The sequence below is a fragment of the Daphnia pulex genome, chromosome 5 (assembly GCF_021134715.1).
Source record: "Daphnia pulex isolate KAP4 chromosome 5, ASM2113471v1".
Classification (NCBI taxonomy): domain Eukaryota; kingdom Metazoa; phylum Arthropoda; class Branchiopoda; order Diplostraca; family Daphniidae; genus Daphnia; species Daphnia pulex.
This window is the reverse complement of record NC_060021.1, coordinates 1,368,331-1,389,285: the sequence shown is the minus strand read 5'-3', so window position 1 is coordinate 1,389,285 and position 20,955 is coordinate 1,368,331. Positions and strand designations below refer to the sequence as shown.

The 20,955-nt window shown below is 40.9% G+C and overlaps 4 protein-coding genes across 8 annotated transcripts; 3 read left to right on the top strand and 1 right to left on the bottom strand.

The window, feature by feature from the left end:
• Nucleotides 1-405: 405 nt before the first annotated feature.
• On the top strand, nucleotides 406-5,169 carry LOC124194865 (importin-4-like). Its single transcript, XM_046589250.1, has 15 exons — nucleotides 406-818; nucleotides 884-1,056; nucleotides 1,114-1,465; nucleotides 1,533-1,784; nucleotides 1,850-2,075; nucleotides 2,131-2,583; nucleotides 2,652-2,768; nucleotides 2,832-3,261; nucleotides 3,332-3,477; nucleotides 3,541-3,734; nucleotides 3,806-4,000; nucleotides 4,063-4,271; nucleotides 4,337-4,469; nucleotides 4,530-4,704; nucleotides 4,788-5,169. Exons 1-15 carry the CDS (start codon nucleotides 756-758, stop codon nucleotides 4,910-4,912), a joined length of 3,243 nt encoding a protein of 1,080 aa, XP_046445206.1. The 5' UTR covers nucleotides 406-755; the 3' UTR covers nucleotides 4,913-5,169.
• LOC124194863 (adenylate cyclase type 4-like) lies at nucleotides 5,146-11,586 on the top strand. Of its 5 annotated transcripts, XM_046589244.1 has the most exons (21): nucleotides 5,146-5,289; nucleotides 5,355-5,440; nucleotides 5,913-6,096; nucleotides 6,168-6,525; nucleotides 6,592-7,045; nucleotides 7,123-7,267; nucleotides 7,327-7,496; nucleotides 7,637-7,843; nucleotides 7,997-8,399; nucleotides 8,483-8,605; nucleotides 8,677-8,819; nucleotides 8,892-9,071; nucleotides 9,136-9,424; nucleotides 9,496-9,588; nucleotides 9,653-9,796; nucleotides 9,865-9,981; nucleotides 10,046-10,169; nucleotides 10,245-10,426; nucleotides 10,489-10,863; nucleotides 10,931-11,216; nucleotides 11,272-11,586. In XM_046589244.1, exons 3-21 carry the CDS (start codon nucleotides 5,935-5,937, stop codon nucleotides 11,433-11,435), a joined length of 4,119 nt encoding a protein of 1,372 aa, XP_046445200.1. In that variant the 5' UTR covers nucleotides 5,146-5,289; nucleotides 5,355-5,440; nucleotides 5,913-5,934; the 3' UTR covers nucleotides 11,436-11,586. The 5 variants fall into 5 exon arrangements, with proteins under 5 accessions (XP_046445200.1, XP_046445199.1, XP_046445201.1 ...); XM_046589243.1 differs by having other exon boundaries at nucleotides 5,227-5,440; nucleotides 7,327-7,491; nucleotides 7,632-7,843; XM_046589245.1 differs by having other exon boundaries at nucleotides 5,230-5,440; nucleotides 8,895-9,071.
• A 300-nt stretch (nucleotides 11,587-11,886) lies between these two features.
• Nucleotides 11,887-16,670, top strand: LOC124194867 (histone-lysine N-methyltransferase SETDB1-like). The gene is made up of 12 exons (XM_046589252.1): nucleotides 11,887-12,483; nucleotides 12,552-12,889; nucleotides 12,982-13,266; nucleotides 13,343-13,795; nucleotides 13,858-14,080; nucleotides 14,164-14,412; nucleotides 14,628-14,833; nucleotides 14,897-15,064; nucleotides 15,282-15,528; nucleotides 15,597-15,832; nucleotides 16,249-16,317; nucleotides 16,391-16,670. Exons 1-12 carry the CDS (start codon nucleotides 12,057-12,059, stop codon nucleotides 16,526-16,528), a joined length of 3,039 nt encoding a protein of 1,012 aa, XP_046445208.1. The 5' UTR covers nucleotides 11,887-12,056; the 3' UTR covers nucleotides 16,529-16,670.
• Nucleotides 16,671-17,477: 807 nt separating this feature from the next.
• Nucleotides 17,478-20,179, bottom strand: LOC124194878. The gene is made up of 5 exons (XM_046589270.1): nucleotides 19,694-20,179; nucleotides 19,314-19,569; nucleotides 18,733-19,251; nucleotides 18,235-18,494; nucleotides 17,478-18,024 (listed from the first exon to the last, which is right to left on the bottom strand). The coding sequence occupies exons 1-5, from the start codon at nucleotides 19,721-19,723 to the stop codon at nucleotides 17,902-17,904; spliced, it is 1,188 nt and encodes a 395-aa protein (XP_046445226.1). The 5' UTR covers nucleotides 19,724-20,179; the 3' UTR covers nucleotides 17,478-17,901.
• Between the last annotated feature and the right edge of the window lie 776 nt (nucleotides 20,180-20,955).

Genomic DNA, 20,955 nt, shown 5'->3' with positions numbered 1-20,955 from the left:
GGAATCCCAAGCTATCCCGAGTCGGGATAGCTTTAGCTTGTCAATTATATAATCACTGATTTCAGCGTGAATGTTTTAGGCAATCAAATAGTGATGAGGTTCTTAGCAATTTAGAATACCTACTTGAGAATAATTTAGGGTCACTCCTTGTTTGTGATAACGTATTAGCTTTCAACAAGCAGCCAAATGCCACACGTAAAGAACGAGTACATAAAAATCTTCTGGTTTTCAATTCATCCCAAAATGTAGTTAGAAAAAATATTGTTAAAAAATGTTAAGACTAGTCAAAGAAAACCTTTTGCTTCGTTGCATAACATTTAATTATTTAATTTACAAAGCTCACGTTTTCACGCGGTCTTAAATTTTGAAACACTGTATTTTGGCGGGAAAAATGGAAGGGAAACCGAGAACCCTGGCTGACACAGAGAAAAATTTTTTTACTCCGCAATACCTATAGATTTCAATCCAAATTTCATTTTCTATTATTTAATTTCAAAATAGATCCAAGACACATGCGCAAGCAGCGCAAGTCATGAAGTCATGAAAAAATAGAAAATAATTGAATAATCGCAGTATATCGATCAATACTTTCGTGATTTGATAATCGATAATTGAGTTCTCTTCCTCCCGTTTCCTACCGCCTCTTGAAAAATTCGTTCGAGTATCGGCTGCTAGACTAAGCTCTACACGTGTGATTTGTGGTAGACTGGTATTCCTCCCGTTACAGTTCGCAGTTTTCCTTTCAAGCCGTCACCATGAGTTCTGTGGACGAGATTCTAGCTAAGGTTTTGGAACCTGATAATGAATCAATCAGAACGGTAAATTCAAACGTCACTATTAAATGAATGAAAAACCAATGTTAATGTTTTTTGTCGGATTTTAGGGCACGGCCGAACTCAAGGAGGCAATGAAACGGCCAACTATTTGCCCCACCTTGCTGCACATTGGGAAATATTCCACCAGCCCTCAGATTAGACAGTATGCACTTGTCCTGCTACGAAAACGCCTTTCAAAATATTATCATTGGGAGAAACTGACAGTTGACTTCAAGCATGGGTGAGAAAACTGTCACAATCTAGTGGTTGATTCATTACTTTATTAGTTGTTTCATAGGATTAAGTCTGGTCTTTTGGATGCCCTGACTCGAGAACCTGAAATTAGTGTTCGTAATTCAGCTGCCCAAGTTGTTGCGTCAATTGCTAAGCATGAGTTGGCTGAGAGGAAATGGCCCGAGTTGTTGGAATTCATGCAACAATTGTGTTGCCAGGGGAAACCCAACGAGAAAGAACTAGGGCTGTACATCTTAAGCATTGTGGCAGATTCAGCTGGTGAAGAATTCAAGATCTTCTTGAAGCCATTTGTATCCATCTTTCATTCGGCTTTGCAAGATTCAAACACTACTTCTGCATACTACGCTGGCATTACTCTAAAAAATTTGATTCCATACATTGGAACTGATGAAGCTGTAAGTTAAATTATTATTTCAAAATCCTATTATGTCTTATAAATAATTCATTTATTTCCATTAACAGACAATGATCCAGCCACTCATCCCTAAAGTGTTAATTGTCGTAAGGAATTTCATTGTCATTGATGGAGCCAAGGCAGTTAATTTAATGGAAATCTGGGAAGAACTTTTAGAAACGGAAGTTTCTATATTAGCCCCTCACTTGAAAGCAGTCACAGAACTCTGCTTGGAAATAGCTTCCAAAAAAGAGTTGGACGATGCCATTCGAATTAAAGCCCTGAGTTTTATTGCCACTCTCGCGCGGCTCAAGAAGAAGGTAAACTTACTACAGCATCTTAATGCAAATCACTATTAATTGAATTTTTTTTTTTTTTTTTTCAGTCAATGATCAAGAATAAACTAGTCAGTCCAATTCTCCAAACGCTATTTGCTTTGATGACTGAGGCGGACGAAGAAGAAGAAGACGACGACGACGATGAATATGACCAGGTGGAATCGAGCAAGCCTTGCATTGTTGCTGCTCAAACATTGAACGAGATGGCGTTACACTTGCCACCTGACAAGGTCATCACACCTTTGCTTCAGTGGGCTGATCCTGCCTTTAAAGGTAAATAGTTCTTTAATAAATCCAAATTACTTGATCTGACTTGAGCTCTGTTTAGGCTCTGATATTCGCGCTCAGCAAGCAGGATACACGGCATTGGCAGTTGTGGTGGAGGGCTGTGCAGAGCATATCCGTACTAAGTACATGGCGCCGTTTGTTCAAGTCATCTGCAGCGGCATCAAACATCCACAAGCGCACGTTCGTAATGCCGCTCTCTACGCAGTCGGCCAATTTTCCGAGCATCTCCAACCCGACATTGACAAATACGCAAATGACATCCTGCCCATTCTCTTCGAATACTTGTCGGCGACAGTCAACAGCTTGGCCAGTGGTAAAAAAGTGCCACGTAGCGTGGATCGCGTTTTCTACGCCCTGGAAATGTTTTGTGAAACGATGGAAGCCAAACTCAATCCCTTCGTACCCGCTCTGATGGAGCATTTCTTCATCGCACTAAACCCAGTCTACCCATTTCATGTCAAGGAGTTGGCTCTTAGTGCCATTGGAGCAACTGGTAACCATATCTTATTTTTGCTATTTTGTTATTTCAAATTTTAAAATATTTCAATTCTATTGCAATAGCCAATGCGGTCGGGAAAGCCATGGTCCCCTACTTTGGTCGCATCATGGAACATTTAAAAATTTATCTCAGTGGTCAACTGACGGAGGAAGAAATGCCCCTTCAGATTCAAGCTCTAGGTAAATATTTCACTGTTTCCCTAATAATTTCCTCATTTAACGAAATCTTTTGCAAATTTTTAGATACGCTGGGCGTAATTGCTCGAACGATTGGCGAACAAACCTTCCGCCCGTTTGCTGACGAATGTCTAAACTTCACACTCAATTTGGTTCAAAGCAAGGACGATCCTGATTTGCGCAAATGCGCATACGGAGTGTTTGCTTCGCTGGCTAGTGTCATGAAGGATGATACGGCTGCTGCCCTGCCGGCCATTATTCCGTTATTGATGAAGGCCGTCGAGAGTAACGAAGGCGTTACGGTTGCGACAAAAGATGATGACGACGAATCGGCTTTCCCAGCCGGTGATTTACTCGACGATGACGAAGACGTCTCGCCCATGGACAATGAAGATGATGACGAAAGCGATGGGGCCGGCTACACAGTGGAGAACGCCTATCTGGAAGAAAAGGAGGAAGCTTGCCTTGCCCTTAGGGAGTTGGCCCTGCAAGCTCGGTATGTACATGTTTGATTCCGTTTCCTACCTTGCATCTGGTTTATAAATTTCTTTTGCATTTTACCATAGGGGACCGTTTATTTCTTACGTGGAGCAGTGCAGCGGCCCTGTGTACAAACTAGTCGATTATGGCCATGAAGATATTCGCAGAGCTGCACTTTCCGCCCTCACTCAATTTACCATCTGCATCGGAAAACAGCCAAATGGAGAACAAGGTATTTCGTAATTATTATTTTGTATTTTCATTTCTTATAATGTTATTTCTTTCCCCTCCACAGCTTGTTTGGCTGCACTTGCCATTCTCATTCCTAAGCTTTCGGAAGCGATCCACACGGATTCCGAGATCGAGGTGGTCAATGAAGCACTGGATTGCCTCACTGAACTTTTAAAAGAGCTAAAAGGTGTCGTCATCAAATCCGAAGGTCATCTGGACGCTATTCTCATGTGCGTCAAGAACGTCTTCAACAAAGCGGTAAAGAAAACTTTAAAAAGTGAAGTTTATTGATGACTCATTTAAAATTTCATTATGCAATGTTTTTTCAGACACAATGCCAGATGATGGAACAAGCCGAAGAAGGCAATGAAGAAGAGGATGATGTGGAAGATCCCGATTCGGAAGCCAGTGAGAAATTGATCGAATACGCCGGAGATGTACTACCCGCTTTGGGTAACGCAATGACACCGCTAGAGTTTGCACCCTACTTCGCTGGATTGTTGCCGTCTATTCTTCAAAGAACCGTAAGTTTATTTTATTTCTACGTCCTCCTGTCAATTAATCCTGCTAATGATTTTGTTTGTAGAAAAAGCATTGCACGATTGCAGAAAAGTCTTTCAGCGCCGGTGTCCTTGCGGTGTGCATGGAACCGCTGGATGGCGTTCTGGAACCCTTTGTGCCGCATCTCTACACGACCTTTACTACCCTGATGCGGGATTCGGATAGCGAAGTGCGGAACAATTCCGTTTTCGGATTGGGAGAACTTGTCCTACACGGACGTGAATTGCTCTTCCCGTAAGTGTACTTGCGGCAAAACATATTTCAACTCGGCTTAACATTTTGCTTTTCATATTTTATAGAAATTTCCCGCAAATACTTCAGATTTTGTCCAATGCACTATCGCGCGAGACTAACCCGCTTGCGCTGGATAATATTTGCGCCGCAATCACTCGAATGATCATCGTCAACATTACTGCAGTACCCATGGATCAGGTAGGGAGTGAAGTAAAGTTGTGTGTTACTCGATTGTCATCTATTTCCCGTGTTTTGTAGGTGTTCCCAGTGCTGATGAGTCATCTGCCGTTGCGGGAAGACTTTCACGAGAACTCATCGGTGCTGAAATGTTTCCTTTTTCTGTTCTCTAATGGTCACCCGCTCTTTGCATCACATTTGCCTCAAATCATGAACGTGATATTAACGATGGCCACACAACAGGAACTCCAACCCGGTAATCTTTTCATGTTTTTTTTTATTTATCTATTTTCTATTTTTACACCATCAGATTAAAACGTTTTATGTTTGTATTTGCAGAGCAAAAACCCATGATCAATGAGCTGATGGCGCACATCGCATCCGGTTTTCCTGATCTGTACAACGGATGGGCGTCCGCTCTTCCGGCCGAAGTGCAACAAAAGTTGAAAGAGGTTTTGGCTTAATCAGTGGAAAAAAATGTGTAACTCTTGAATCATCCTCCCCTAAAAAATTCCAACCTCTTGTTTGGTTATTATCATTTTGGTTAATTTTGTAATCTGTTTACGAATTTTGGAGTTGAAGTTGAAGTTGCCGAAGGAAAAGAATCGAGGAAATGTGACCGAACGAAGACAACGTTCCGTGTACGGATCAGAAATTCGTGTATTACTAACCACTCCCATTCTTTAAAATATAAAAATAAATTAAAAGAGGTTTGTGATAAGGTGATATATTTTTTTTTTCTTGTCTTAGACTTTCTTATCTTTGGCGAGATTGTAGTACATTTAGGAACGCAAAGGTTTCCCAATGCATAGACTTGCAGTGTCATTTGCGCTGGCAACAGGTAAACCTCCTACTTACTTCCTTCGTGAATAGTACCCTGACGTCAATTCCACGTGCCGGTTACAGCTGTGAATTCGTCGACGATTGACTTAACATCTTTAGGGGTTACGCGGATGATCAGCCCAGGTCTCTCTACCTTCGTCTTAGTATAGGTAACAGAACCTAAGTTTATGATATCTTGTAAGTGATGCATTTGCATTTTGTTACTCAATAACTCTGCAATAACCAAATTTAGCTAATCTTTATTGCACTGCCCGGTTTTAACTTTTGACTACCTGCCATTTGTCAAAATAAAGGTCACGATTGCTACTAGTTGGTAACGTTCTTGTGTCAGTGGGCAGTGGATCTATAAAAAAAAAGTTACCGATTGCAACCATAGATTAAAAGATCAAGCTGAGTTTACTGCTTAGCGCAATTTTGCCGCGTGTCCAACTAGGAATGTGACGTAAGTGAGTCAGTGCAGTGATTATCGATAATCCCAGTTAGAACCCATCCGACCTAGTAAAAATGTGGTCGTAAACATATTTTAACGTTACCTAGAATTTTTCTCTATCCAAAAATCTTCCCTTTCTGCCTGCATTTATCAACGAACTTGAAAATATTAATATGTGTTGAATTCTAAAGGATCCATGTGAACATTTTCATCATGGATGATTCCAGCACTATCAGCGATGTCGCTCCACCACCGATGAGAGGAATGGAGCTCGTTGCTCGATCCAGCATTCATTCACTTCGACCGCCTTCCATCACTTCCACTTCTTCGTCCAACTGCAGCGAAGCTCACATTTGGAAGCTCACCGATTTACGTGTAGGAGTTCGAACCAAACAAATAATAAGATTTGGTGTGATAATGACCTTTGACTGTCTTTTATTTTTCAGAAACGATTCAAAAACAAAAATTTGGAGACGCTGTACCTTCGTTATCAACAGCGGCTCATGCACGTCGATCTTAAAGGCTTTCTGCTGCTACAAATCTTTCTCAGTTCCGTCTTTATTCTCATCTTACTTTGCATCAACACGGACGATGAAAGTCGAGCCCTTCCGGAAATCATCGGTCACGTCATCCTCTTGCTGACCGCTAGTCTGTGCTACGGTGTTGCCTACAGAGAAAGGCGATTCAAGAAATACCAGTTCCTTTCCATGCTAATGACTGTCGTCCTAACATTCGTTCTCGTCGCAGTGGATCTTGGGCAGGACCTCTGGTTCGCCCATCACAACACAGCTCATCCAGACGAAGGTGAAATCTAAAGAGAATTGTTTATTTTGATCAATGTTAATAATCGTTTACATATTTCTACGACAGCCTTCATTTTTCACGTTCCTGCTGCTCTCTACACGATCCTGGCCGTCTACAATTTGCTACCGATCGCATCTCTTCGTGTCACAACGTTGATCGGCTTTTTGGTCGCCATCGTTCACGTGACAGCGAACGCGTTGCTCTTTCAGACGAGGAAATCGGTCGACAACGAAGTTGACATTTCTCTGATCATGGCCGATGTCGCATTCTATTTGACGGCCAACGTTGTCGGCATTTTCACCAAGTGCCTAAACGAGACTACGCTGAGACGGGCCTTCCTCGACCGTCGCCGGTGCATCGAGTCCACCATCAAACTGGACTACGAGAAGAGTCAAGAAGAGCAGCTGATGTTGTCCATCTTGCCCAAACACATCGCCCACCTCGTGGGCACCGACATCAGGGAGGAAGTCCAGTTGATGATGAGATCCAAGACGTCGCCGTCGTCCAGGAAACCGTTCGAGTGAGTGGAACGCGAGGATACACTCTTTGCCTTTCTTTGAATAATCATTCAATCGCTTAGTTTGTGTCTCATACCAGCAAGTTACACGTCGAGACGCATAAGGATGTCAGTGTCCTTTACGCCGATATTGTCAACTTTACTCCGCTGACCGCAGCCCTCTCGGCGGCCAGCCTCGTCTCCATGCTCAACGAGTTGTTTGGAAAATTTGACGAAGCTGCCAAAGTAAAATAATTTTGTTCTCTTGATTTATCTTCCCTTAAATTCAAAAATTTTTTAAATAGGAAAACGATTGTTTAAGAATCAAAATCCTCGGCGACTGTTATTACTGCGTGTCTGGAATTCAGGACGGAGGAATTCAGGACGGATTCAGGACGACCACGAATGCCAAGAATAATGCTAAGAATTGCGTCGAAATGGGATTCAAGATGATTGAAATCATCCGCCAAGTCAGGTAATACTACCCGGTTACTGTTTTTCAAAGTTTGCGGGGATTTTTTTGAACTTCAAAACAAGAAAGAACGGAATTAATTATTGAGAACTACTGTGTGTTTTGGTAAAAGCAACAAATAAACTAATTCTCGATAAGATTAGAGAGGATCACCAAGTGGATGTGGACATGCGGATCGGCGTTCATAGCGGCAACGTTATCAGTGGTCTGATCGGCCTTCGCAAGTGGCAGTTTGATATCTGGTCCCGTGACGTGACCATTGCCAATCATATGGAACAGTCGGGAATACCTGGGTATAAAATGTTCCTGACGTACGACTCCTTGGCTTATGTCATGTCTCAGAGTGATTTGTACGTGTTTTATCCTTGTTAAAAGCTTCTTGATGTGAAATTTTTTTTCTAGAGATAGCTGGTAAGGTCAATTTGACACTGTTTGTTTCTCACCTCCTTCGGTTAGTTATCACACGTCTCATTTGATTCCCTTCCTGTCTTTTCCCTTGTTAGGTGGGTGCACATATCCATGGCAACCAAGAATCTGCTGGGAGATTCTTATCAATTTAGGCCCGGGAACGGGATGAAACGTGATCCTTACCTGGCAAAACTGGGAATTGAGACCTTTCTAGTCGTTTCAACTGACACCAATCAATCGAAGGAATCTGGAGTCAAAAGGATCAAATTTAAATCCGATCCTTTCGCAACGCTGCCCCGTATGAACGCTAATGCTTCTGTGACTAATGATGGAGCTTCGACAAATAATCATCTGGATGACTCTGAAACAAACAACAAGCTCAATAACGATACTAAAAACTCATCGCTTGACAGTCTCTACGAAAGACTTCCGCCAAGCCTTCCAGTTGTGGTTGCTCACAGAATTCCGCCATCGTCATCATTACCTCACATCTATACGGTAGACGAAGCCTTTAAACGACTTGCTTGAAAGTATTTTTTTTCTTTACTAATAAAATGTTTTCATTTCGGTTTGGCTGACAGAAAATGCGACAGTCATCACTAGCGACAGGTGACGAACATTCCGAGGAAATTTACATCCGGCTAGTGAAAAATCCCAGGAAATCTAGTGTGGCTAGCGGAACTGGAAGACGACTCTTTGCCAGGGTTTGCCATATTTAGCGAATTGAAGTTTAGTAGTGGAACTTATAGTTTCCCTTCGGTTGAATATACAACAGAGGCGATCGACGACTGGTGAAAACACCTCACGGCGGGGTGCAGTTTTGATGGACAACACTTTAGTCAGCTTCCGGCGGATGATGGACCAAGCCGATTCTAAGATGGAAAAGTCCATCGAATCTATGATATTATCAAAATTCAGGTTAGTTTCAAAAGATTTAGCTTTGTATTTTCATGGGAGCTTGGTTGCCATAATCTTTTCAATGTTTATCAGAAGACGATCCAGGGCGACTCCGGACCAGGAATCGCACGTCAACCTTTTTCTTTTCTTCTCCAACCGATCCTGGGAACTTCCTTTTTTGCAGCGTCCGGATCCTTTGTTCAACCTTTACGTCTTGGGTGCCATTCCAGTTCTGATTGGGATCATGACCATTCAGCTCTCTCTCTATAGTAGGTAATAAAAAAAGGGAAATACGTACTTGCTACTGGCCATTTGGTTTATCTTTTTTTGTGTCTAGTGGCCCCCGGACATTCTGGTGGGCCTTTGGGATAGCCTTGATTGTTGTGGTGTTAGTTGGCATGTGCTTGTGGGTGCCCCAGATTTGGTACTACAGTAGGAACTCTATTAACGACGACCCGGAAAATGTATTTGAAAGCCTCTCTGTTTCTCCCGAGCCGAGCCGATCCAGCTCGACCGTCTCAGCAGCGTTTTTCAAGCTGGATTCTTTTTGTTCATCCCTAACGACCCGGACCCTTATCTTTCTCGTGGTTACGTTGGCCGTTGGTGCTTGTGGTCTAGTTGATCTGGTATGTTTATTTAATCTGAGTTTAAATAATAATCATTTTTAAAAATTTATTTCTGTATTTGTTTACTGTAGGACCATGTCAAAGAATCAAATAATACATCAAAAGCAATGACAGAGAATGCGACCGGCCAGTGCAACTTCCAAGATTCTCGCATTTACCTCTGGGTAATAACCGATCACTTACTGGACTGCTCGCCATTCCCTAAACATTTATCTGATTTTCTGGTAGTACTTTACATACGTATGCGCCTTGACGATGTCCGTAGCCTTCGGCTTCTACCGCATCCATTTCGCGTTGAAATTTAGCTTCTATGCAGCTTCCCTTGCCATATACACAGTAATGACAGTCAACATCTACCCAGACATATGTTTGGTAAACGACACTTAATTCATAACGAATCTTTACCATTAAAAGCATTGCAAGAATTTGTCCTTCTTTAGATATATAGTCGAGAAGAATGCCTCTTATGCAAAGCTAGTCCATCTGTTCAGCCGGAACTCAGTCATGCTTTATATCTGTTGACTATCCTCATGATTTTGCACGTGGCCGACCGTCAGGTTTTCACAATAACCTATCGAAAAACAGTAAAATTTAACTTGATTATTAATATTGGATTTACAGATTGAATTCATCAACCGGCTAGATTACGTGTGGCAGCGTCAGCTGGCCAACGAACAGGAAGAAGCTAACACCACCAGAATCGTCAACAAGATGTTGCTTCTAAACATCTTGCCCCATCACGTTGGTAAAGCAAATTTGTAATAGAACCCCATCTCTAAAAAGAGTGAACAACACCTTCTACATCATTATTTTTTTACAGCTGATGTTTATCTAGACACATCCCGCTGCAGTGACCAACTGTATCACGAAGAACACAAACGAGTGGCCGTCATGTTTGCCTCTATTCCAAATTTTATGGACTATTTCGCAGAAAATGACATCAGCGATGGTGGCTATCGTTGCTTAGAAGTCCTTAACTCGATCATCAGCGCGTTTGATGCGGTATAACTAATTCATTTAGCTTAAGATTATAAAATGTAATTAATATTGGCAATTGTGAATAGTTTTTATTCGAGGAATCGTACTCCCGCATTGAGAAAATCAAAATTGTGGGCAGCACCTACATGGCAGCATCAGGTCTCACGGCTGTCCGCAATGGATCGACTGCTGAGACGGTTGCGGAAAGCGAATCGCGCGTTATCGCACTGATCACCATGATTAAGTTCGCTTTGGCAATGTGCACGGTACTCGACCAGCTGAATCGAAAGCAAGCGCCCAACTTCCAACAAGCGCCCAACTTCCAACTGCGGATCGGAATTGAATACGGACCGGTTATTGCAGGAGTTGTCGGAGCGCAAAAGCCGCTTTACGACATTTGGGGCGATACGGTCAACATGGCATCCCGGTTGGAGTACACTAGTCAATTGGGTGAAATTCAAGTAAACGAATAATATGTTTAAAATACTTTCAATATTATGAAATTACACCGTAACTTAATTGGATTAGGTTACAGAAAAGACGGCCAAATTACTGGAAGCTGTTGGCATCCACTGTGAGAAGCGAGGCGAAACGTTCTTGAAAGGCAAAGGCCTCGTTATGACGTACTGGGTGCGTCCGGATGCGTCGGATTTCTACGATTCTGTGCAAAGTTCCTCAGCGGCTATTAAGAGCTTCCTCGGTTTAAGCGACATGCTACTGACATCGACTTCGGCTCGCAGTTCACTAAGCCGCAAACCAGGCCGGCCGTCCGTTCTGATTGAAGAAGACGAAGAAGAACGTTCCAGTCAAAAAGGTAGATAATTGACTTGACATTCCTGTAATCATTCTGACCGTTCTGTATTTGATAGATGCCCAGCATTTGTCGTCTTTTTCTAGTATGGTAGCTAATCCAGCTCTTACATCACCTCCTCTCGTGAAATTCGAGTTGTACGAAGATGTTGATACTGTGTCACTGTCGAATGAAGACGTTAATTTAGATATTTATGATGAAGATGAAATGACGCATCTCTAAAAAAATTCCCCTTTCTTCTTTAATTCTTTTTTTAACTCAACTGTCTCATCGTTAATGCAAAGTGCTAAGGCACTTAACTTCTTTATAATGACATATTATACTGACAAGTGTACATAAATTAAAAATTTAATAAATGACGTGGACTGACCAATACGAGTTAGGGAAATGAATGAATGTTGCTTACATAGCGTTTGGACCCTGTAAGATCATATTTTAAGTCCATTTGAGAGAGAAGACGGTTGTTTCCATTTGTTTCTAAATTTCAAACTAAAAATTTTGTAAAGATCATAGAGAACAAGTAAGACTCGTAAGAGGGGCATTTTTGTTTTCGTCTATAAGTTGGGGCCGACAAAATTTCCTATTTAAAAAATTAAAAAAAAAAATAAGAAAACCAATTTTGTTAACACTAGATGGCAATGTTTATGGTAGTCTGTTTATTTCTTAGCAGACGCTTTTTTCCTTCGATTTGAATTTGAGAAATTTTATGGTTGTGTCGTTATAGCATCGTTAGCATGATATGAAAAAGAGATCCTTTAAATCGGTAGTTTAATCTTTTATTCCGGCGGTTGACACGTGATTTTCGGTGTCCTGCTCCTTTATTCATTTGAAGAATCCCTAGAAATGAACACCGAGAGCGAAAAGGAAATTCGTTGTAAAACGGAGTCGGTATTAAAAGTTTGCACCGTCTGCAAGATCAAAGGGGATAAACTTCAGGTGGCACCATATTTTGTATGTGCATTTTTTAGTTTAGAAACTGACAGAGTAAGTAGGGTTTGCAGTAAGTGCTATGGTGAGGCTGAGAATCATCAAAGTGTTCTAGTGAATATGCTGGCTGATCATAAAAGTGTTTTCACTGGACCCAAAAAACCAAAGAATCAAGTTGAGATAGTTGATCTTGATGATGATGATGATGTTGAATTCCTTGAAGAACACGAGAAGTCCCAAGAAGAAATTGTGGAAATTGAGGAAGATGTTGATGATGTTGTAAAATATGTAATGGACAAATATTGCTTCGGGGAACAACTTAATGCAGCATCATTGCATCTACGTAATTATTATTTTTTCAAGTTATGTGATATAAAATCTTTTTTAATTGAGACATTAATCCTTTGACAGATGAAAAATGTAAATCAGTTGAAGAAGAATTGACAAAACTTGATGTATCCCATACTGAAATCACAAAACATCTCAGTGCTTTAAAAAAAGAGTTATTTGATCCATATGAGCCCATACTCTGCCACGTGGACTCTGTTGATATTGATGAAGAAGGCAAAGTGTCAAATCACAGTACAACTTTGATCTCGTCATCTCAACCTGTTTATAGCTGTGTCAACAAAATTAATGAATTGCCACCAGTTGGAGAGTTTATTCGCAAGCCTCTTCAGCTCAATCAACCTGTATATGCAATGAAAGATTCTCTTTTAAAACCTTGGGTCAAGGGATTTGTTTTAAAGGTATGTAATGAGTTATAAAACCAACAGTTCATAATAATTGCTAGACAAATTTCATGCTTCTATCTCTAATGTTTTTATTTTCTTATTTCCAGATCAAAGATAACTCAGAAATGCCTTTCGAAGTCTGTTTTGAAAATACTGCTGATAAACAACCACGTAAATTCCCTTTAAAATACTTGGCGTATGCTGAGCCAAGTCCTGTGCAGTTCGTTGTGGGAGCTCGTGTGATCGCCCAGTATGTCGGAGACGATAATGAATTGCTGGATCCTTTATCGTATTACGCTGGAATAGTCGCTGAAGAAGCCAAGTTTTTAAATCAGGAAAGATACCTTGTGTTTTTCGACCAAGGCTACGTCCAGTACTGCAAGCATGAGCAGGTAAATTTTTCTTAACCAAGTGTCAAATTAAATATGTTATTATATTGACCTTAATTTTTTTAAATACGAATGCTAGATCATGATGGTGTGTCGTACCTCAAAAGATGTTTGGCACGACGTCTATTCGAAATCTCGCTATTTCGTGTCCAGTTATTTGAACTCATACCCAGAACGTGCTATGGTCAAATTACAACGGGGGCAGAGTATTAAAACCGAATTGAATGGGTTTTGGTTCAATGGGCGAGTAGATGCAGTTGATGCCTCCATGGCCAGGATCTGTTTTGCATCTGAAAAGCGTTTTGAGTGGATATATCGTGGTTCAACTCGCTTTCGTCACCTCTATGATTTATTGGCAAATGCAGAGGCCAGAAAGAAACAAGGAAACAGAAGACCCACTAGACCAATTCATAACATGTCCCTCGTTCATAAGAAGAAAAACGCCCCTTACGTTGAGTATACCGGTGGAAATGTCGATGTCTCTCCTCCCGCTCCACCTAGTCCTTCTTTATTAACATCTCAATCTAGTCAGGTGATATTGAAATGGTCCCATATCCCTATCGATGTTGTTTTCAAAATAATTTCTCATTTTAGAATGGAATCCGAGCTGTCGCAAAAAAGAGCACTTCCAAAGTTTTCAAATCACCCGCCGCACTCCCAACGTCGCGACGTAAGGCAGATTCCAGTGAAATAGACGACTTGAATGATCAAGTTAAACGGCAATTGAATGTGTCGTTTCAACAAGTCTATTTCGAGCCTCATCAATGTGGAAGTGAATGTTTGAAAGAATTTCCTTACACGGAAGGAGACTTCAAAAGTAAAGAATTTTCGACTTCTTCTAATTCATAATTTTGATTCAAGGACATCGTACTATTAATATCGTTAATTTTTCTTTCTTAGATGTCAATCCTCTCTCAATTCCATTACGATGTGGCTGGTCTAGGGAATTCGCAGCGCAACGGAAGACTGCGCGCACTGTGATTGTCATTTACCGCGCGCCCTGTGGACGCCGAATGCGTAATATGGATGAATTGCATCGCTACCTGCGCATAACGAAATCCGAACTTGGTGTAGACCTCTTTTGCTTCGACAGTCGCGTCAATTGTTTCCGAGAGTTTGAACCGGAAATTGTCTACAGCCGAATTGAAGGTAAACTGCAATTCCTAGACGTTTTACCTTTTTGATTCGAACGTTTGTATGAGGGGTTCACCACTAAAAATTTTTCGTCCACCTTGCCAAAAGTACGCAAATTTTGAGCCTATCTAAACACGTGTAGTTTAAGCAAATTACGCAAATTTTCGTACACCCAAGACCTCAGTGGTGAACTCCTTGCGTTTTTATTAAATCTTACGTTATTGTTCTAGATATTAGCTATGGGAAGGAAAACGTCCGCGTTTCGTGTGTCAATTCAATTGATCGAAGATATCCTGAGCATGTTCATTATTGCACAGAGCGTCTTCCTCGTGAAGGAGTAAATATCAATTTGGATTCGAACTTCCTTGTGTGTTGCGATTGTACAGATGATTGCCAAGATAAGGAAAAATGCCGGTGTTGGCAACTAACCATCACAGTAAGTAACCAACTTAGAATCTTAGTCAGTATTAAATACCATTGACATTTTCGTTATTTCAAGTCAACAGCAAGAGGTCCTGGTGGGAAAATCATTCAAAATGCTGGGTACGAACACCGTCGTTTGCCATCTAATTTAACGACAGGAATCTATGAATGTAACTCACGTTGCGCATGTCGTAAAACGTGCGTCAACAGAGTGGCGCAACGACCCTTACAATTGCGTTTGCAGGTAATTCATAAAATCATAAATCTGAGGGGTTGGTGAACTAGAAATTTGGATGCATGAGATACTGAGATTCTAGAGATTCTGTAAGATTCTATGAGAGGAGAGATAGGGAGGGAGCTCCTGGCCAGGGTGTACGAAGATTTTGGGAGTTGCCAATCCCCCGCATAAAACATGATTTGTTTACGTGATATTAAGCAATCCATAAAAATTTGTATTTCAGTTGTTCCGTACTGAGAAGTGTGGATGGGGTATCCGCTGCTTGGATGATATTCCAAAGGGCCAATTTATCTCCGTCTATGTGGGAGAACTTCTAACTGATCATGATGCCAACAAGTTCGGAAAGGAGTTTGGTGACGAGTATTTGGCCGACTTAAACTTTATTGAACTAACAGAAGGTTTAAAAGAAGGATACGAAAGTGAAAGCTACCAAAGTGATGTGTCTAGTCTTGAATCTCAATCTAGTAGCGGTAAGAAATTCTATTATAAAATGTTACATAAAAAACCCGACATTGCATTTTGAAACTTGCCTCTACAGATGATGACTGGGGTGAACCTTCCGATTCTTCTGGATCGAAAATTTCGCGTTCAAGAAAAGAAGCAAAAAAAACGCGGACTGAGAAAACTACAAACAAATCACGGTCTCGTAAAGCAGTCAAACCGATCGACATGGATGATGGCCAAATGAATGGAACACGAGATTTATACGGCCCCAATGAAAACAGTTTTGTTATTGATGCAAGGAACATTGGTAACATAGGAAGATATTTCAATGTAAGGAAAGACTGAAAATTTCATAGGGCTGTTCGACATCTTTTTTAACATTTGTTTCAATCGCGCAACGCAGCGATTAACTGTAGATTCCGTCTTTAAATTTTCTTTCTGTCGGACAGCTCTATTAGGGGTATGACGAGATGGTTGCCAATGATAATGATAAATTTCCCATAAGGGGATTCGACGGGAAGCTACTTTTTTTCTAGCGATTTTGGTATGGAGGCATAGGGAGATCCCTTTGAATCAACGCCATCTAGGCTGTTGCGGCATATGGACATACAAAGAGACCTTTCAGTAAAATGAGCGGACGACCCCTTATGGGAAATTTACCATGGAGACTGGCAACCATCTTTCCATACCCATGGCTCTATTCAAATTATTGTATAAATGTTCAATCGATTCCATTTTCCCTACAGCACTCCTGTGAACCGAACATTTTTGGACTAAATATTTTCATTGATACTCATGATTTGCGTTTTCCATGGGTAGGTTAAATATTCTTGTGTATATTTATTTTTTATCAACGCTAGATCATGCTCACCTTTTTATTTTTTACAGATGGCATTATTCACCAATCAATTTGTTCGTGCTGGAACTGAGTTGACGTGGGATTACGGTTACGAAGTTAACAGCGTACCCGGCAGAAGGCTAGACTGCTTTTGCGGGTCGAAAAAATGCAGGCTCAGACTGCTTTGAATACCAATCATTAGTTTTATCATTTCCTGTGTCATCTGAATGTGTTTTTTTTAATCAACCCGTTTATTTAGCTTTACAGATAATATCATAAATGACGGATATATTTCTTGCCAATAAAGAACGCTCAGCACTTTACAAGTCATTTAGGCTACTATGGTTTTCCGTCTCAACGTTAAAGTCTTCCATAAGCTTTTGTCGTCGTCTTTGTAATAATACACCTATTAGGCGATTACAGAGAGTACCCAATACAAGTCGGGTATGACAGACTTATGTATGACGTCCAGTGCTTCTCTTCCTTTACCTACGAAGGAAAAAGAGAAAAAGGCGCAAAATACTGGGGTACGGTAGGCAGGCACCGTAGTATCCCTTCCGTCAAATGGAACATAAAACATAGAGCCATTTGCCTGTACAAGAAACTTTCACGGATGACTGTATAATATAATATATGATGAGTATATATAATATGAGATGGAGAACCATAGTAAATGACTGACTTAACCAGTCCATTTTATAATACAGTGCCCATTTGAACGAGAAGTCGAGATATACTGAATGACAAAATATTTAAGTAGAGATGTCGAGAAAAATTTTCGAACGCCTTTTTTTACATATTGTCAAAAAAGACGCTATTTACTCTTCGTGCTACTTTCCTACATGTTGCGTTTTTCTTCCCTTTTTTTCACTTCCATGGGCGAAAAAATTTAAGGGCAGCTCGGGCCAGCTGAATTGTTCGTTACATCCTTCCCCCTCGTTAACAGGAAATATTTTTCCTGTTTTCCCCTTCTTCTCCCATACTCTTTTTTCAATAGTCACCACAGTAAATGGCACACCACCGACCACTCACTTTGCTATCGGTGGGAGAAAACAAACATGACAGCTATCCTTGGCATCCAATTCATTGCCCTTCACGGCCCTTGACAGAAAAAATGGCAAAGTCTAAATTCAAATATTACGGAATAGTCAGATGTAATGCTATAGTCAAATAGAAATTCTATCATAACTGTATGGGCCATTAACCATTACATATCATGCTGCTTGCTTGTTAACAAGCGATCAAGTACTTTCGTTGGTAGCTCAGTTGATAGAGAGTGACAAAATGATTTCAATAGTTGGATGAAAGCCAAACACATCAGTTAGAAAAGTGTTTTTACGCGCTAAGCTAAGAAAAGGGTGGAAGGAGGGGGGTTAAGGCCTTAAGGGGTAGTTTTCATCTTTAAAAAACTTTTCTCTTTGCCCTTGAAAGAGGATGAAGTAGGTAACGACAGAGAATGCAATCTCGACGTAGTCACTAGCAGTCCACCCCGGTCCACCCCCGTATAGGTACAACCATGAAAGGTAATTGAACCCACGACAAAATTAGTTATAAAATACTTTTATGGACTTGACGTCCACACACAAGCAACTGCAACGTTAGCCGGCGATGCTGTTCCGGAAACTAGAAGCTGAATGAATCCTGTTTCCTCTCTAGGTCTATATGGTAACACCGGGCCATTTTGCTGTAAATTATGAAGTAGTAGTATATTAGTTTTTTACCACGGGGTTATTTAACTTATTATTATGTCGAAGAAAATGTACAGTGGCGTCACGAGTGGGCCTTCACATAAGTGCGTGTGTTACCAACACAGGTAAGCTGTTTCTCGTTTTTGCCTGTACCCTTACTTTGAGTCAGTAGGTTTAATTTGTTATCAATCAAGAAAATGACTCACCGTTGTAACAGTAATGCCGGAAGGAATATTGGGACAAGTCACACTGATTTTTGTGTTCGGAGGTGTAGCCACAATTCCGACAACTGCAGATCCAGTCGTAGCCAATGACGATGGTTTCTTCTTTTTCTTCTTTCTTTGCAGATATTGTATGAAACTCCTTCTACTGCTACTGCTGCCAAACGGGTACGAGACGAAAAGGGTGCCACTCGGTGCTGCAGAAGCCGCTGAACATGCACCGAGGGAAGAAAGAGTCTCGCATGCTGAAATGGTAACGAAATAAAAAGTATAATGCTGACAATCATAACCACTTTGTTGCGCTCTTCATCGATCTACGAGCCTAGTTATCCAACGTTCGCGCTGACATTTCTAGTGTAGATTGTATAGCCTTTAGCGGCTGTTAAATTTTAAATTTTTGGAAACTTATCGAAATTTTTCAATTTTTAGGAAAATGGTAGCCTACAAGAAGTGACATTTTAGCCTAATCAGGAGATTTGTTACCTGTTACTGTAACAGTCAAAATTGCGTGCTGTTGCTCTTCTGGTGGTGCCAGGCATCCGATATAATTGATAAATGGACATTCGGAGCAATCTGATGGTTGAGGTTGACTGATGGTTGATTTTTTGGGTTCACCAACATATATGTTCGCAATTCCAAAAAACTGTGCGAGCGTGCCATTTGTGATGGATGGATATTCTTTTTTAATAGGGTTGGTTATAATATTACGTTGTTCTTCTAAGTTTCCACTAGCAATCCCAAAAAACTGGGCAAGTGATCCGTTTGTTGTGGCAGGAGATGGCTGAACAACGACCGAAGTTTTATTACTAAGAGAATTTGCAGCTTCTGACAGTTGTTTTAATCCATTTTCGATGGTTGAAGATAGCAGGGCTCCAGGATTCACGAACGAATTTGTAACACCAAATAATTGCAGTCCTCCTCCTCCTACCATTTCTGAAGTTAAGTGAAATTCGTCATTATTCTTCACAAATGTGTTGGCATCCTCCGAAGTCATTGATTCTCCTACCATACATAAATGTTATTATTATTTATAATGTTAATGATTATGTGTGCTTAGCTATTACGTATAGGTGATGAGATATCCTCGGCTTCTCTTAGACTTCTCGAGCGCTTGGTGATCAGATTGCCATTCGGAGGAAGAAACAATTTGAGTGATTTTGGACGCACATGAAATCTCCATCTGTTGCTGTGATAGACTTTCGATTCATCTAACAAAGGACGGGGAAGCAGTTGCAATTTTGGCGATTCTCTGGTTATTGCTGAGCTATCAAACTTTCCTTCGGCAATCGCGGCTAACCAACACAGCAAGGTAAACTGTAGCTACGAGTGAAACAATTTATGAACGAATGCAAGAACAGATTTCTTTCTAAGCTTTTGAGCGAACTTTTCGGCAACAATTTAAAAAACAAATTGATTATGATTTAATTACGTGAAAAAATGTTACCTGCAAATAAGTTCTAGTTCTTTTCCACATTATGGTCGAAAGAAATGCTTCACTCCCTCATTGAAAGGCGGAAACTGATATAGCGTCACTCAGCAGAAGTATTAACGAGTATTAACAATGGCAGGCCGACATTTGCAAATGAGAACGAGTAGGTTACTACTGGACAAAAATGTGGACCTGTTTATTAGGCAATCAGACAAGGACCACTCTAGACTAAGAGACTCCGATCTGTAACGTCTCATTTTGATTCGTTGGACTTGACCTAACAGAGCGCTTCAGGGAACTAAAACGTCCTAAAATTTTTTTCCACGTCTGCCCAAAGGCATTACATGAACCCAAAAAAACAATGCAATCGTTTAGCTTAAGATTCAAAGAATTTTGGGTCGGCACATCACGTAACTTGTCTTTCGTCTTAATTGTTGCGAATGTAATCGAAGTTGATCCATAATTTTCCTCGATCTCCGATGCCTATAAGTCGCTTGACACTTGAACAGACTGGAAGTGTGAAGGCACCCCTGTGCGCGGCTATATATACCGCAGCGATCACCGGCCTTGAAGGTGCAACCATGCCGGGCAGACCCTCCAAATCACGCAGAGAGCTCGAGCCACTCGCCCGCGAATGATCGCAGGCCGGTTTCCCAGCAGCACAATCCTTATTTTATATAATGAAACCATTTTGTTGTCATGTCGTCAAGATTGTCTCCTCTTCATCCACGTCTATATCTGTACTTCTATAAATGAAAGAAGAGCTATGAGAAGACATATCCCTATATATCCCTAGCCAACAGATCCTGTGACCGTCTCCCTGTTTGTAGTGGTCCCCATATATAGTTAAAAATTCGTTCCATCATTATATTTTCTTTATTTAATAGACTTGCTTTGAATTTCAAGTTTTCGACGCATTATTCCTATCTGCACTTTAAATTTTATAATGGGATAGGTGATGGTAACGATGTCTAAGATCAGGTTTGTAGCTATGTCGTTGTGAAATCCAGTTTGCGTTTTACGCCTACAGTCCAGATTTCTATTTGATGATCATTATTTCCTGAGGGTCTCGATTATTGTTTGTTTCATTAGCAGGTAATCGAAATCTTCCCTGGAGTCGGCGCAATGCCAACATCTTTAAAAATCGAGAAATTACAACACATGAAATCGACACGGAAATCAAAATTTCGACCTGAAGAGCCTACAGCAGCAAGTAAACCCCATGGGAAAAAGTTTTCAGTTGGATCGTTCCTTCGACCTAATGGAGGAATGTGGTG

Excerpts from the sequence above, each read along its gene's own strand:
- LOC124194865 (XM_046589250.1), top strand. The coding sequence starts at position 756 with ATGAGTTCTGTGGACGAGATTCTAGCTAAGGTTTTGGAACCTGATAAT. Across the intron at positions 1,466-1,532 it reads ACATTGGAACTGATGAAGCT|ACAATGATCCAGCCACTCAT; the intron begins GTAAGTTAAATT and ends TTCCATTAACAG. Across the intron at positions 3,735-3,805 it reads AGAACGTCTTCAACAAAGCG|ACACAATGCCAGATGATGGA; the intron begins GTAAAGAAAACT and ends ATGTTTTTTCAG.
- LOC124194863 (XM_046589244.1), top strand. The coding sequence starts at position 5,935 with ATGGATGATTCCAGCACTATCAGCGATGTCGCTCCACCACCGATGAGA. Across the intron at positions 8,606-8,676 it reads GAAGACGACTCTTTGCCAGG|AGGCGATCGACGACTGGTGA; the intron begins GTTTGCCATATT and ends AATATACAACAG. Across the intron at positions 10,427-10,488 it reads TCATCAGCGCGTTTGATGCG|TTTTTATTCGAGGAATCGTA; the intron begins GTATAACTAATT and ends AATTGTGAATAG.
- LOC124194867 (XM_046589252.1), top strand. The coding sequence starts at position 12,057 with ATGAACACCGAGAGCGAAAAGGAAATTCGTTGTAAAACGGAGTCGGTA. Across the intron at positions 14,413-14,627 it reads TGTCTACAGCCGAATTGAAG|ATATTAGCTATGGGAAGGAA; the intron begins GTAAACTGCAAT and ends TTATTGTTCTAG. Across the intron at positions 15,065-15,281 it reads CCTTACAATTGCGTTTGCAG|TTGTTCCGTACTGAGAAGTG; the intron begins GTAATTCATAAA and ends TTTGTATTTCAG.
- LOC124194878 (XM_046589270.1), bottom strand. The coding sequence starts at position 19,723 with ATGTGGAAAAGAACTAGAACTTATTTGCAG. Across the intron at positions 19,252-19,313 it reads GGATATCTCATCACCTATAC|GAGAATCAATGACTTCGGAG; the intron begins GTAATAGCTAAG and ends TATGTATGGTAG. Across the intron at positions 18,495-18,732 it reads TTTGACTGTTACAGTAACAG|CATGCGAGACTCTTTCTTCC; the intron begins GTAACAAATCTC and ends TTACCATTTCAG.